This window comes from Anopheles coluzzii, chromosome 2 (genome assembly GCF_943734685.1).
Source record: "Anopheles coluzzii chromosome 2, AcolN3, whole genome shotgun sequence".
Taxonomy (NCBI): Eukaryota; Metazoa; Arthropoda; class Insecta; order Diptera; family Culicidae; genus Anopheles; species Anopheles coluzzii.
In genome coordinates this window covers 106,916,580-106,931,240 of record NC_064670.1, presented here as the reverse complement: position 1 = coordinate 106,931,240, position 14,661 = coordinate 106,916,580, and the positions used below count along the sequence as shown (strand labels likewise).

The 14,661-nt window shown below is 44.6% G+C and overlaps 1 protein-coding gene across 18 annotated transcripts in view; it reads left to right on the top strand.

The window, feature by feature from the left end:
• Positions 1-14,661, top strand: part of LOC120950889 (potassium voltage-gated channel subfamily KQT member 1-like) — a 162,571-nt gene that overhangs the window by 113,252 nt on the left and 34,658 nt on the right. For 15 of the 18 annotated variants that reach the window (XR_005751154.2, XM_040369304.2, XM_040369303.2 and 12 more), the window contains 2 exons: positions 8,452-8,522; positions 9,330-9,457. Coding sequence is in view for 17 of the 18 variants with exons in the window: in XM_040369304.2 (XP_040225238.2) it covers positions 8,452-8,522; positions 9,330-9,457 (199 nt within the window). In the remaining variant the exon portion in view is untranslated. The remainder of the gene's footprint in view (positions 1-8,451; positions 8,523-9,329; positions 9,458-14,661) is intronic. The other 3 variants (XM_040369285.2, XM_040369295.2, XM_040369298.2) reach the window with 1 other exon arrangement.

Here is a 14,661-nt window from a genome sequence, read left to right as displayed (position 1 = left end):
GTCCCAACCAGCAACTTAATTAGTGGTGGCATCTGGTAACGCATCTCCTGTGTTACTCTTAGTACTGCATGCATGTACGTTGTACGCTTGCCGGTTTGCGTGGGATTTAGGAAGAGCGTGGATGACGCCCCATGCTCTCGGAGTTAAGGCCGCTTAAGGAGGTCGGCAGGAGTGTTAAGCAGCGTTTAATTTCACGTCCTTTCACACCGCACAACTTATATGCACGCGTGCACTTGCTTGAGGGATGGTTTCGCCCGTGTCTGCGTTTGCTTTTGGCTTTCCCGTTTTGGCGCAAACAAAAACGAGCATCCAGTTCGGTGTGAGTCATTAAATTGGAAAAGTTCACAGCTTCGTCTGCTTGCCTGTAAAGCAAAGGGTGGAAAACCCTGGAAAAGACAAACCCTCAAGTGAGACAAATCCAAAATCTGAAAGATGATGCTACAAAATACTTGAGAGATCTTAACGCACCTCCGGCAACACTTCCACTAAACCTGCGGCACATTCTTGCAATCTCTTGCAGCTTTAGCTAATTTAGTGCTCAGCTCCGCTCCATAATTTTCTCTCTATTACTCTCTTTCTCGCTCTCTCTCTCTCTCTCTCTCTTGCACCTCCCCAACTCCTGCCATTGCCAGCGCATATCCTCGGTAAATGTGTTGCTAAAGTTCCGCCATCTTCATCGTCGACGTGTGCTATGTGTGGACGCCGTCAACCACCGGCATCTTGGGATCCGATTAGGAATAGAAGCTAATGAAAGCCTGGGTCTGGGGAAAGCCATGTCACGGTAAGGGGAAATTAAACCCCAACGTCTAGCCGCAAGTGCCATAATCTTGTCGCCGAAAAAGGTCAAGGCAGCGAACGATGCCACACATCATCAAAAGGGTTGAGCTTTTGCGAAGGGGGCCTGGGAAGAATCTTGAAGATTTGCTTGCTTGCTCAACAGCTAATGAAATGTGGTCCATATTAAGGGGATTGAATGGTTGATTTATGTCAAGCATACTGTCAGCAGTTATTGGACTCTTTTGCCTGCAAAGAACTTAGATGGGTATTTAGATACTGCATCGAATTCCCTTTTCTGCTCGGAATCGATCACCACTTCTTGTGTCGTTTGCATCGATTTCCTCACCAAAACGCTCAGCATTGCTCTTTGTTTGCACGGGCTTTTTGCTGATCTTTCCCAAAAAGTCCACCATCGAGAGCGTGTAATGTTTGAAGATCCTAAATCAATAGAATCCCGCTGGCAAACCCAATGGCTTCGCAGAAGGAGGAGTCCCCAATTTCGATGCAAATAGGAACAGTTTCGCATCGGAAGGCACGCCGAACCTTTTCAAAGTGAAGATCTTCAACAATGCTCAAGTGCTGCAAAAGCTTAAAGCATTCCTTCCCCGCAAACAGTTTCTTCCCAAACTCGTGGCCAGCTGATGTTGAAAATTCTGCGTTCTTGCGCCACTATGCTCTGGTTTGTCGCTGCGGAAGTTTCCCAAAACGAACCCCATTTTCGGTGCCGTTTAGTGCCGCCTATCGGCTAGCAAAGATCTTAATAGATTATTAGAATTCGGGCAACCGGAGGCTGCAGCAGTCGATGAAATGAACCAAATCGCCCCCCCTCATTGTTTACCTTGGTTTTCGATGAAACAATGGCAATCGCTCGGTTCGTACCTTCCTTCCTCAAACGCTTCCTGTCAAACTCGCTCTTCTCCCGTTGCGAGAAACGTGCAGCTTCAGCTAGAACGCGAGGGGAGGGGGGGGGCAAACGTCTTCATCCTGCCCTGGTGCGCATCCGGCATCGTTAACCATTTCTCCGATCGAACCCGAAAAAGGGTTTTCCACCCGCTGCTGAATAAGCAATTTTGGTCCCTGGGAAGAACAAAAAAAAACGGACGCTGAAAGTCGTGTGCCGTGTTCGAATTGGTACGTGAATGGTTGCGGGAGGGGGTAAAGTCGGTTACGGCTCGCCGGAAAAGCACACACACACCCCCGCTGTCTCTCTCTCTTTCCCATGTATCGCGCATTTGGTCCTATTTTATGGAGCCGATTTTGCTAGCGCAACCCAAAACGTGATTTACAAAACGGAATCCGATAGATGGATTGGATTGCGCGACGCAGCGCTGTGATGGAACGGTAATGTGTTCCGCTTTAGCTTCATCCCGCAAGGAATTGCTCAACTTCTAGACATCAAAAATCGATACCTACCCAGCAGGGGTGTTCCAGCCACGCTGCCAAAATCGAGTGAAAAACCGAAACGCTCCTGGGAGTCAATCAACAGTCGGGGAAGATTCGGGGGACGGGCTTAACGTAAACACTCGACACACCTTCACATCGCTCATGTGCTCGCTCTCATCCACGTCAATCTACAGAGTATCCACAGTATTGCAGTTTGTTTTTAGAAGGGAAAGGAAGGGAACACACACACACAGTATCATTCACCATCGTTCATGACTTTGAGTAGAAGTAGAAAAGCTTTCCGGGCTGGTGTTAAGGGGCAGAGTAGCGCTTCCCTTGTGGGAAGGTTGGTAACTTGGTAGTGCAAAAAAAACCATTCACCGTTCGCGGCTCTTCTGCGCGACCACCCTCAAACACTCCAACACACAGGATATGGTGTCTAATTTCACTTGCACGTTGGCGTGGGTCAGGCCGGCCAAAACCGGCACATAAAACACTTCTCAATCTCAAAATACACACACACACACACACATCCCTGTGACTAAATCGAGACCGTTTGCAGCGAACAACAACACCATCACCACCACCACTACCACGATCACCACCGCACCAACACCGGTAAACCGACCGTACCGGGGGCCGATACCGATAATTGATCGAATTTCCTCTTCGTTCCCGGTAGCAGCTGGCGATGAGATTGCGCCACAGCCGCTGGACAGGGCGGACCGGCAGGAGCAACCGCACCGGTACCGGATCGTGCGGTTCAGGACCCCGTTCGAGGCACTGTTTCGCGGTAGGTCGGCCTCGACGGCGATTGCTGCTGCGGCGGCCGCCACCGTTGCAGCGTCCGGCAGCAGCCATCTTCCAGGTAGGGTACGGCGGGGCAGCGTCCCCAACAAGCCACCACAGCGCGTAAATAACGGCACGGACTGGAAGTGGGGGGGGGGGGGGGGGTATAGGGAAGTCGTCCTCACTACGGTATGCATTTGTAGGAGGGGGTTTTCCGTCCCTAAACAAATTGTGCTAACCACGTTTGTCGAGAAGTTTGTCGGCTAGAAGCAGCAACACACCAAAAAGGGAACAGTTCGAAGTAGTTGTAAGCTTAGCTAAGCTACGGTTGGAAGTGTTTTTTTTTTTCTCCCACGAGATTCACCAAGATGACATTTCAAACTAGTGGAAAATAGGAATTACCTCAGGCATTGAATTCATTTCATGTTCTCTTCAGTTATTGTGATTTTACTGACAAATAAGCGTAAACATACAAAAAAGACAAAAACAAATTACAATTAAACAGTTTAAGCAAATTGTTGTGCAATGTCGACTGATTTGGCTCGTAATTCAATATTTTTCAATCATCTTAACTTTACATAAGCTTACTATACAACCCAAAAAGCATTAGAGAGCTTGTTCATTGTTCAAGATTAAGCAAGAAGCCTTGTGCAAAATTTTAAAAGTGTTTTAAAAGTGTAGTGCTTATCTTTATTTAAAAGAGTAATCAAACAATTTTGTCAATTTTTAATGAAACATTTCGATAGTAGGCTCATCTTATCATTCTAGCTTTTGCCTTTTTTCAAGCGTCAAAGGACCACAAAAAGTCTCTTTTATCAAGTTCTGCTTACACCGGGACTCTGAATCACGCATAAAATCGCTTTAAAATGACATCTGTGCTTTTTAACTTTGATTTTTTACCAAGCACAGTCATCGAAGCGCGCTCAATAAAAAAATGATTTCAACAAGACCTCAGCTTCATTTAAAAGCCCGTAAAAATGTCTCAAAACATACCCCAGAGACATCTGTAACGTTTTAACGCATTTTATCCATAAACGTTTATTGTGGTTATTATGATAAATCAAACATTTTTTTACCTATAAAGGTCAGCTTCATTGATAAAAGATTATAAAAGGTTCAACATTTGTTGCCTCAACGAGACATTTTTACGAATGAGTGAAGACTTGAGTACTTTTTCTGATTACATCAGGAATAAAACAATGTTAAACGGTCAGTCAGATTGGGATTTATTTAAATGGCACGGTTTACATCCCTGCTGCAAACCGCTCATGGCTCAGTAAACTTGCCCTTTTGGCCGCTTTCCACAACCAGTACCAATCTACAGCCTCGAAAACATATTTATTTAGCAAATCAGTCACATTTCAGTCACCACACTGACGCAATACGCTTCTTGATTCGCAAAAAGAAAACAACCCTCAAGACGTGCCCTAAGTCCAATTTCTTACCTTCGCACAACGCTCCACGAAACGCTGTAACCATCGTACAGTAATATTCACTTTACTCGACACACAACGGTCGACTTACGAAACAACGCAACCTACGCAACACCGCCTGCGGACCTGCGGGTCACAAGAATAAAGTGTAAGACCATTCTATCACGCTGGCACACCGGATGCTCACCGCACACAACAGCATACAACCGCACCGCATGCAACCTGGCCGGCTAGTGGGTTGGGAAGGTAGTAGTGGTCGTTAAAAAAACGGTGAAATGTGCATAATACGTCGGTCGGTTCGTTGGCGCAATCAAAATCCACCCCAAAGAACCCCCGGGGGTCCGGTTCTTGGCTGGGAACTGAAAACGAACTGCCAGGGCCGCGTGTCGTTTTAATTCAATTTACTCAGTATCCTTTACCCCGAGCACGAAAGCAACCGAAAGCAAATACCCGAGTTCGAGCGGTCGACCGACGTTGGGATGGAGCAGAAAGGGCGGCAACCAGCTAAGTGCCGGCGGAATTGACTGGACGTGCTCTTCGGTGTTATTTTTGTTCTCGCCAGTCCGGAAGTGGGTTCGTCTCCTGTTTCGTTCCTTGTCCTTGCGGTTAGATTCTTGCCCAGGAATGGGAAACTATCTGCACCGTAGCGTTCTTACCTTGGAATGTTGGGTAGAAAGTGTTTAAAAATAAATCCCTCAACTACTTCAATATTATTTTCCAGGGGTTTTTTAAACATCTCCCCGTGAGCTTGTTCGTTGTCGAGCGACTTGGTGTTAATGTCGTGCTTGTTTTGTGTTCGCGTTGTTTTGTCTGTGCCGTGCAAAACTTGTGCAAACCGCTTGTGCGAATGTTTACCCAAAAGGAAACCATTTTATGTGCGTGATGGGTGTGCTATGCTGTGAACTTTTCTAATTTTTATTACCACACCTCAACCGGCTCGAACTTTTCCGTTTCCACCACACAGTGTTTTGCCCCATTGCATGTTGTAAATGTGTAGCAGAGCTGTTCTCAGTTAAAAGAAGGAACAACCGAAATCAAGATAACATTTGTACATGAACACATTCCACCACCACCACTAGAGCGGGCTAGAGAGTGTCTGGGTGTTTGAATAATTCACTGACAGATTTCGACTGACCCGACCGCGCGCTTCTCCATCTTCTCCACGCTCAATTATGCTGTGGCGCCTTGTGAACTCTCTAAAACTCGATTATAAGTGGCTGCGCAAACAAATCGTTCCACCCGCTCCACGAGCACTGCGACCAAGCGCGCACAGATGGTCAAAACAGGTGGCCCCTTTTGTTTGTGCACTCTTGACATTGCTGCACATAGAAAAATACCAGCAAAAAAAAAAAAAACGAAAAACTGCAAACGTTTGCACGTCCTTCGCGATTTCCCGGGTATCTTTTGTGCCAGCAAAACTGCACTAGCGCCGTGCGTTAGCTACACTATCCTTTTTGCTTCTCTGTTGTTTTTTTCTCGTGTTTTCAGTGTGGTACCATTTCTTTACTCACTCCTCAATCGCTCTCTCACTGTCTGTCTCCCTATTGCTCTCTTTGTCTGTTGTTGTGTCTTTTAACACTGCTGTATGTGTACCTGTATATGTGTAAATATGTGTCTCTGTGTGCGTGTTTGTTTGCTTTTGTTGTCTTCTGTTTGCAACTACTACTCCTTCCATGCTGCTGCTGCTGCTGCTGCTGCAACTCCTGCCCTTGTTCACACGCAGAAGAAATGTGCCATGTTTGTTTTGCTAGCCGTTGTAGTCAAACTTTCACACCATAAAAACCTGCCTCAAAAACACACACCCACACACACACACCTACACACAAACACACCTTCACACTCGTATTAGCTCATATCACACACACACGCAATTCTGCACATACACAAAAAAGACAGCAACAATAGCAACTATTTGCTAATGGTTTATATTAGTGTAAATCACGCCTCCCCAAAACAACAAATCACATTCGTTTTTGTACATTTTCGAAAAGAAAAAAACCTCCTCACAACTAACTAGTGATAGTGTAAGATAAGCAAGAGCATTCTGTAGAGAACAATTGGTGTAATTGAACACTTCTTTTAGTACACAAAATTGGTATTTTAAAAACAAACCAACACACTTAACTTAAAAAGAAACTACTGTAAGCAGCTCTAATTCTTTCTAACAGCAGTGACTTTTCTGTTATTCTTAAAAACCAATTTCTAAACACACAAACACCAACACACCTTAGCATCAAAATCACCGTGTGAATATTGAATCCTACGATAACTGATATCACTTCTTGTACTCACTTCTATTTTAAAAACCAACACACCAAAGTTGAACCCGCTCCCAATGGTGTGCCTACAGTTTTATACATATATGATATTACCTTTCAAAAAAAAAAGTCCAGAAACCATCGAACCTTTAGCAGTACTAAATATAAGCAGTGCAAAATGTAATAGCGTGCAGGAAGATGAGAACATTTTTCGGGGTCTTTGGTGGTAGTCGAGAAGAAATGGGAAGAAAAGCACCTCGCAAGCCTGGTCCCGGGTACAACCCAAGTCGTATTCCATTCGGTGCAGTACCGATAATTCGGTTAGCAGAGACACACCGTCGTACAATATGTAGGACCGGCGTTTTTGCGAGCAAATGAAGCATCGTTCCCCCTTGCAGCTCGCGTAATACATGCCACCAGAGACACAAATTAGTCGCACCGCCGGCACCACTGCCACGACAGCGAACGAACCGATTGCGAATCAGTTCAGTTTCGGCTGCGATCAAGAATTCAATTAAAAGACACATTCACATTGATTTTATTGCAACAACCGGTGGGACATTGGTGCGGAGCAGTGCGATACTGTACCGTACGCCGTCCCATTTCGATGCCATTTTTGCCAACGCAAAGCAGTTTTGCTTCTTTATAATCTTTCTGCCGCTTTTCTTGCGCTGTAGCGCATGCTGCACGCTGTACGGTTAATGTACGGATGACAAAAAGCAATCCAATCGTGCTTTCATAACCTTAGGGCTTCAGTGGTTTGGGTTGGAATAACAAAACAAAAAAAAACTCCCCAACCAATCGGAACAACGTGTTTCTTTGTTGGCACGTAAAATGTGCCTTTTTGTGGGATTGCTACACGAATGGAGACAGTTGTGAATTGTAAATGTAATTGTAGACTTTTGTAGTGTAAAACATAAAGTCGAGGTACCAAAATTGGTTGTATTATTTTCCGGTAGATGGCGTTGTACGGTGAAGTAATAAGTGTCTCTGGCGACATGTGAAAAGTTTTGCAATCGTTTTCAATTCAATTTATATGTTTTAAAACGTTAAATACTAGAGTTGATATGAATCTGTTGTAGCTATTTTCTACCTAAAGAATAATTGAGCAATCTGCTATAATTACACCTACAAGATCGTTCCCATTGAATGGCATTATTGCGGTGCTCCCTGCGACGCCGTAAATATTCTCATCCAATTATATTTTCCCAGACACAGCGCCACCCCTAAAGCAATCCATCCCCAGCGCCCAAGACGTGTCGAAAAATGTTCTCATCGTCCGCGTACACCGACTTGTATCCTCCCTTTTTTTCTTGTAAAGCAATAAATTAGAGACTAGCATATTAGAACGTATTTTATAAGGCCTATCAACACTGCATAACTCAATTTCTAATTACAATTTTTCTTTCTTCTTCTTCTTCCTCCCCAACTCCCACCCGTGCCTGTCTCGAAATGAAAATTTCGAAATGGTTTTTGAAAAAATGATACCCAAAAAAACCCGTACGCCTGTACCCACCAAACTTGTATCAACGCTCCATTTACCCATGGACCGCTCTTATCCCCGTCAATCCATGCTGGCAACGTGGTGGAAATTTTGGAACGACACACTCTGTTTGTTCAAAATTAATTTTAATCTGCTTGCCTGTATCCGAAACAACAACAACGACGCGCTCAATGATAAAAAATGTATTATCGTTGGGAAAAAATCTGCTGACACTCACACACACACACCCACACGTATGCGTACCGTACGGAACATGCTGGACCGCACTGCTACCGGTACTACCTGAACCATGGAATTTGCCATGCAGACGAAGATGAGGAACCGAGATGTGTACAGCTAACGAATCAGCACAAAGGGGCCATCCGTTTCATCCGAAAGGTAAGTGTCCATACCGTTGATGATGATGATGATGATGATGATGATGCCTATCTCTGCACCAATATATAACTTGCAGCACGTTTTAGCAGGGAAAAGGGAACTGTTAAATGGGGGGAAGGGACCATTGTAATAGAGACCTACTAGTTTGGTGGTGAAGTAGCGAAATTTATGCTACTACGACAAGCGATAAGTGCCGCAAGGGATTTAAACGGCAACATCGACGTTGAGGTGAAATGTAAAATCGATTGATGCACATAACTCAATTACCATTGCTATCGGCAACCGGGGGAAAAATGTGTAATTGAGTGTGCACACTGCCCGGAGCAGCAGCAGCCGCCTGCCAATTTGGATGCATGATAGACTTTTACTTAACTCCCAAACGCTCCCTAAACGATGAGGATGAACAGAGAAAAACATCGGGAAGCTCCCAATCTACGCACCGAAATGCATCTCACTTTCACAGATCAAAGCCTGGCATTAACATAATTCGATTTTGTTCGAGAGCTTTCCGAAATCGATCGCAAGCGGCAAAAGGATAAAGGTAACCCGCTTAACCCGCGGGGAACATCAATCGCGGAATGGGGAGTGCAAAACTGGGAGCTCCATCGTCAATCGTGCTGTGGCTTTTACAGCGATTTTATCTACAGCAGCAACAAACCGAAGCAACACACTCTAATAACTCCAAAAAATTTGCTCACAACACCTTCACACATCTCTTTTCCCCCGTTTTTCCCCCGTTTTGCCAAAATCCGAAACCGTACCGAATCCGAATGTTCGAATGTTTGCAAAACCTTCCCTCCGTTGCAGATGAAGTATTTTGTAGCGCGGCGCAAGTTTAAAGAGGCCTTAAAACCGTACGATGTGAAAGACGTCATGGAGCAGTACGCCGCCGGACATGTCGACCTGCTTGGCCGCGTGAAAAACGTTCAGACTAGGTACAGCCATCAATACAAAAAAAAAAAACAAAATAAATGCGCTAGCGCGCGTACAAAACCTCCCCTTTTAGCGAACGAACTAACGCTTCCCCCCCCCCCATTCACCACTATTAGTAAGGTCTTTACTTTCCCTGTTACCTCACCCTTCTAAAATTCCATCTCGGTACTACTTCTTGGGTAGCTATGTTTGTTATGTTTGAATGTGTGTATAAGCTAACCAGTTCCTAACCAAGAGGGACGTGCGTGTCGTTTTGCAATACTAAAAAAAGTATCAATGGTGTAGGTTACAACACCTGGCCCAGTTGTTGCGGCTGCAACGTGTGTAACAATAACAAACTTACGTTTAACGTTTCTCACCTCGGCAAACCGTTCAGCTTTCCTACAGCCACTTCTCCTCTCACATAGTCCCACAACCACACACTCACTCACTTCTTTCCGCTCATTGTGGCACCTCAGTATGGAGGGTTTACTTCTATTCCCCGCGTGTTCTACTAGTGTAACTACTACTCCTTCTTTTTACCACCAATGTTATCCCCATGTACCTGCGATTGTTTCATAGCAACCGACACGTTTTCTTTCCACCTCCCCTCTTCTTCGTCTCACACCTTAAAAACACACCCTGTAAAAGCTCTTTCGAAGCTCCACTGCAACATTGTCGTAACTTTTCTTCTCTTAGTTTGTTTTGTTTTGTTTCTTTTTCGTGTTGGTTTCCCATTTTCACTTGATGATATTAATAACTAACACTCAAACGGAATGGTTACTTGCCACATATCACTTGGTTTTGGTTTTCTCTACAGCAACACAATTTTAAAACATGTTAGTGTGTGCCCAGTTTGAACCTTTGCGTGTTTTTCAGTAGCGCGTGTGTGTGTTGTTTGAATAATGTTTCATTTAAATTTAAGTTTAAATCATTATTTCTACTTTCGAATTGTTTTAAGTTCTAGTTTTATTCTCATCTCATTGCCATTTCATATTGTTTTCTTACATTCACATCATTTACCCATCTTACTTCAGGCTTTCGTTGTGTGCTTCTTTCGAGACATTTCTTAACTTTAAGTTCAACGACACTAGTCGATTATTTTTATATGTTTTCGATAATCGTCAACGTTCGGCTGTCTTGTCTTGTGGAAAAGTTTACGATAAAATTTACGATTTTTGATCCTCCACACACCGTTCGAAACAACAACAAATTTGCGCCCATATTTCATACTCTACGATCTAAAGTTAGACAGCCATGATGACAGCCTATTTCGCTGCAGTGCTTAACAACGCCGCCCAACGTGTGCACCACGTTGGCCGCTGGCCATAAAATTGAGTTCTTTCACCGAATTTTACGATTTACGCCGCCCGCCCTATAATAGCGTCTCGCCAGTCTATTAGAACTCGCGCTTGCTCGAGCGACGTTTTAGAACGCACACACACACATTTCCTGCTTGCACAAGTACGAAACAATCTACTAGCTGCCAATAGAATTGGGTACGACGTGTGAAGGCATGCCCTGCCGCCGGTAGACCATTTAACGCCGGGCCGCTCGCTAAACGTGTCCACAATTTGGTGAAATGGCAAAGTTTACGAGCTGTTTGGCGTTTGGCGCTTTTTTTTACGACTGCGCCTTTTCACTATTATGTGCTCGGTGTGGGCACTCTCTCTCTCTCTCTCACTCTTTCTGTTAGTGAATCTCTCCTCTTGTGGGACATTGTGGACACGAAACGAATCAATGTTTCACGCTGGTCGTTGCAGGAGCTTGACTTGGCGCGCTTTAAAGCCCGCAAGGAGGTTGTTCATCTTGTGGGTTCACTTTTTGTCATCCATTGCCCCGCGTCTAGACAAACTTTAGTTCCTTTGCGACCTGTAAATAGAAGCTTGTGTAATGAGGTATCGAAATGGTCCGGCCTGCGCCCACGGTTACGGAGAGTTGTACCGGGAAAGCACCTTAATGGCTGTTTAGTTACCAGCCCGGAATGGCCAGGAAGGACATCGTTGCACACGGTTGATTGGAGAAACATAAAACCCCGGGTCCCGGACTTGGTTGTTCGAATGCCATTAGCATTCGCCGGGTTTTTGGCCGTTTCTTTGTCAAGTCGTTGCGAGCAAGCCACACGGCGCTGCTGCACCTTTCGTATGCGTAAAGCGTAACAATAACTGCTGACGAGCGAGATCCAAACGACACACTGCCCACACGAAAGAACGATGTGATCTCGGTGACCTCATTTAGTGAGCGCGAGCCAATCCCCAAAGAACCACAGGATCGATTGAACTGGCTGGTAACCATCATGCTTGCCGGTGGCATTATCATTATCGCTGCACAAGTTTGGTTCACCAGCTTTTACAAAGCCACACATACACACACACATACACACGGGGTTACAGGTTTTCCAACTGGGCTGTTGCTTTGTTTCGTCCTCCTTTTTCCGTGCATCTCCGGAGGCTTCACAGCGCTGACGTAAAGCTCATGCAAATTGAACCACCCTTGAACCTGGCGTCTGGCGTCCAACAAATCCAATCAAACGGTCAACCACAACAACTGCCGCCGCCACGAACATTCAGTAATAAGCCGCCAGGGGACTCGATGTTCTTGTTTTCTTGCCTCCTTCACCCGGAGACAAATATGATGCTATAAATTTTTCCTAACGAAAGGAATCCATCAATATCATGCACCGAAAAAAACATAAAAAAGCGAACAACAGCACAACAGGACAGCCGCGCTCCGAAAGCAGAGAATGGAAAACATTTTTAGATGACATTTTTCGACTGCAAAACAAAACTCTAAAATATGACGGGCCCCGGCGTTTTGCGTTCACGCTCCGGGGAGAGCAGCGCAAAGACAATGGGCTGTGGCCGTTGCTTTGTCGTCAGAAATCTCCCACCCCCAGCAGGCACAAAGCACAAAGCGGGCGAGCTGAGGGAGGAAGTTAGACAATGGCAACAGATCTGTCATATTTATGTCCAAATAATGTCCGTCGGGCAAGCGATTATCTGCGCTGCGTATAGGCGGTGCGTTGTGTGTGAAAGAGATGGAGGAGGGCTAGATGAGATGGGTTTTATCATTTGTCGATGCTGGAGGGCAGTCTCAATGCGACGACTGGATGCTACAGGCGTTGGTGCTCGTTTGTAGTATAGGTTATCAAGCTTATCATTAGCAGATAATTCATTGACATCGCCCTTTAAACCTGTCGCGGTGTCTTAGTGACTCAGTGCGGCCCGGAAAGTATCCCCAAGTACATAAATACAAAACACGCCGTACCGAACGATAAGGAGTGAATTTAATGGGTTTCTTGCTAATAACGAATTGTTTGTTTTTATCGATTGAAAACTCCCCAAACAAAGAACATTGTTCTGTTGTTTGTAGTTTATGGTACTTTTCCAGACTTTTTAATTTATTAGTTGGATAGTCTCCATTTTCAAGACAGGTCTATGGATTTATTAAAGTTTAAAAAATAACTAAATCTTAATAACTTTTTGAATATTATTGTTAAATGGCGTTTTTCTAAGTACATCAAAGTGAATTATAAAATAACTTTTTTTTTTGTAAAATATCAATGAACAATTTATGTTTTATTTTTAATTTTATCTTTATATCAAAACAGCATCTAGAACTACATTTTCACATTTTGTGTGCAGAGTCATATTCTTAAGCACAAATTACCTTCAAAAGAGATCCGATTAGTAAATTGATGATTTACTTCCCGCTTTGTAGATGATGCTGTTGATACTTCGTAATGCTCATTAAAGCTGCTCGACTTGCGAAATGATTTTAATTGCCCAAAATTGCCTCTTTTCGCTTGTTTTGCCGCTCCCCAAGAAGTGAAGACATTTAAATTAGCTTTTACGGCCGAAACCGATACACCTCGCCAAACTCGTACAGGGAGGATGAACTTTAATCTAGGCCCTTTGGGTTAACCGAGACAACAGCGCGTGGATGATATTAATGGAATTGGTTCACCCTCACCACGCTGGTGTCTAGCTAGCTATGGGCTTTTCGTCTTACCTTTCCGCTCTCACACAGTCCCTTCCACTTGTCAGCCGAAAAGTGGCCCTGAAAAGTGATCCTCCATCGTTTAGTCTCCTCAGCCCACGACCGTGTAAAACAACGGAAAGCAGCGCCGAGCTAGCTTTTTGAGATGCTGGTGGCGCCCGGGCGTTGCTTATTTTTGGTACGCTCCGCACGCAACGATAATGAAGTAGCGCCAAGGGAGCGTGAATCTTCAAAGCATCGCCAGCCGTGTATGGTTTCCCGTGTGTTACGGGCGATGTATAAATCTCTTGCAAATTGGGCATCATCAACCGACAGAGGACACACACCAAAAATATATGGTCCATTGTTTTTTGGGTACCGATTGCCTCGAAACGTACGTTCTTTATTCCTCGTGTTCTATGGGTTAAGCTTGTTAAAAAGCGTCCTCAAATATGACATTCCTTCTCTACCGCAGGAAACAGGTGATGAAAGCAGCTGCCGTTGACAGGCACATTCAACACTCTGCTGCACACTAGACGCATCATTTAAGCTCCCGCCAAGGGCACACGGAGCTGGAGGTCATCCAGGTGATGTGTGTGTCACCGCAATCCTTTCACGAATGGGGCACGGATATGACAAGCTTAAACCACGGGAAAAATCTCAACCATACCCCGTAACAACATGCAAAAAATAAGCCGTGGTAGACAGGCTCCAAACACCCAACAGAATGCGAAAAACACACGGCAACGAGTTTGGGGGTTACGGGTGACATTATGTCGTGCAATAATCAACTACTAACCGTAACGACCTTTACGCGACCCGGTCTAGCCTAGCGTGAGTGAAAGCGCTGACTCATGGTCTGTTTTTTTTTAAACCATAGCAACGATAACCGTTGTCGCCTGAAATTGGATTCATTTTCCGCTAGGATGGAATCCTTTCCAGCGAATAATTGCATACGATACTGCCGCGATAGTCTGCCAGACATACGGAGCAACATTGAAAAAAGGTACCGGTTGGTACTGAAAAATGTATCTACTTCAATGATTAAGAATTGTAAAATAAACTATATAATATTTATAAAACATCAACCAACTTGCATACTGCGAGCAGTCAATCACACGACACTCTTGATACACTTATTGAGGTATTTTCTCCATTTTGCTCCTTTATACACCATTAACACCGACCTTAACCACTGTACCGGTGCCATCAAAGTGAAGCCATAAAGGCAGATTTGAAACCATTAAAG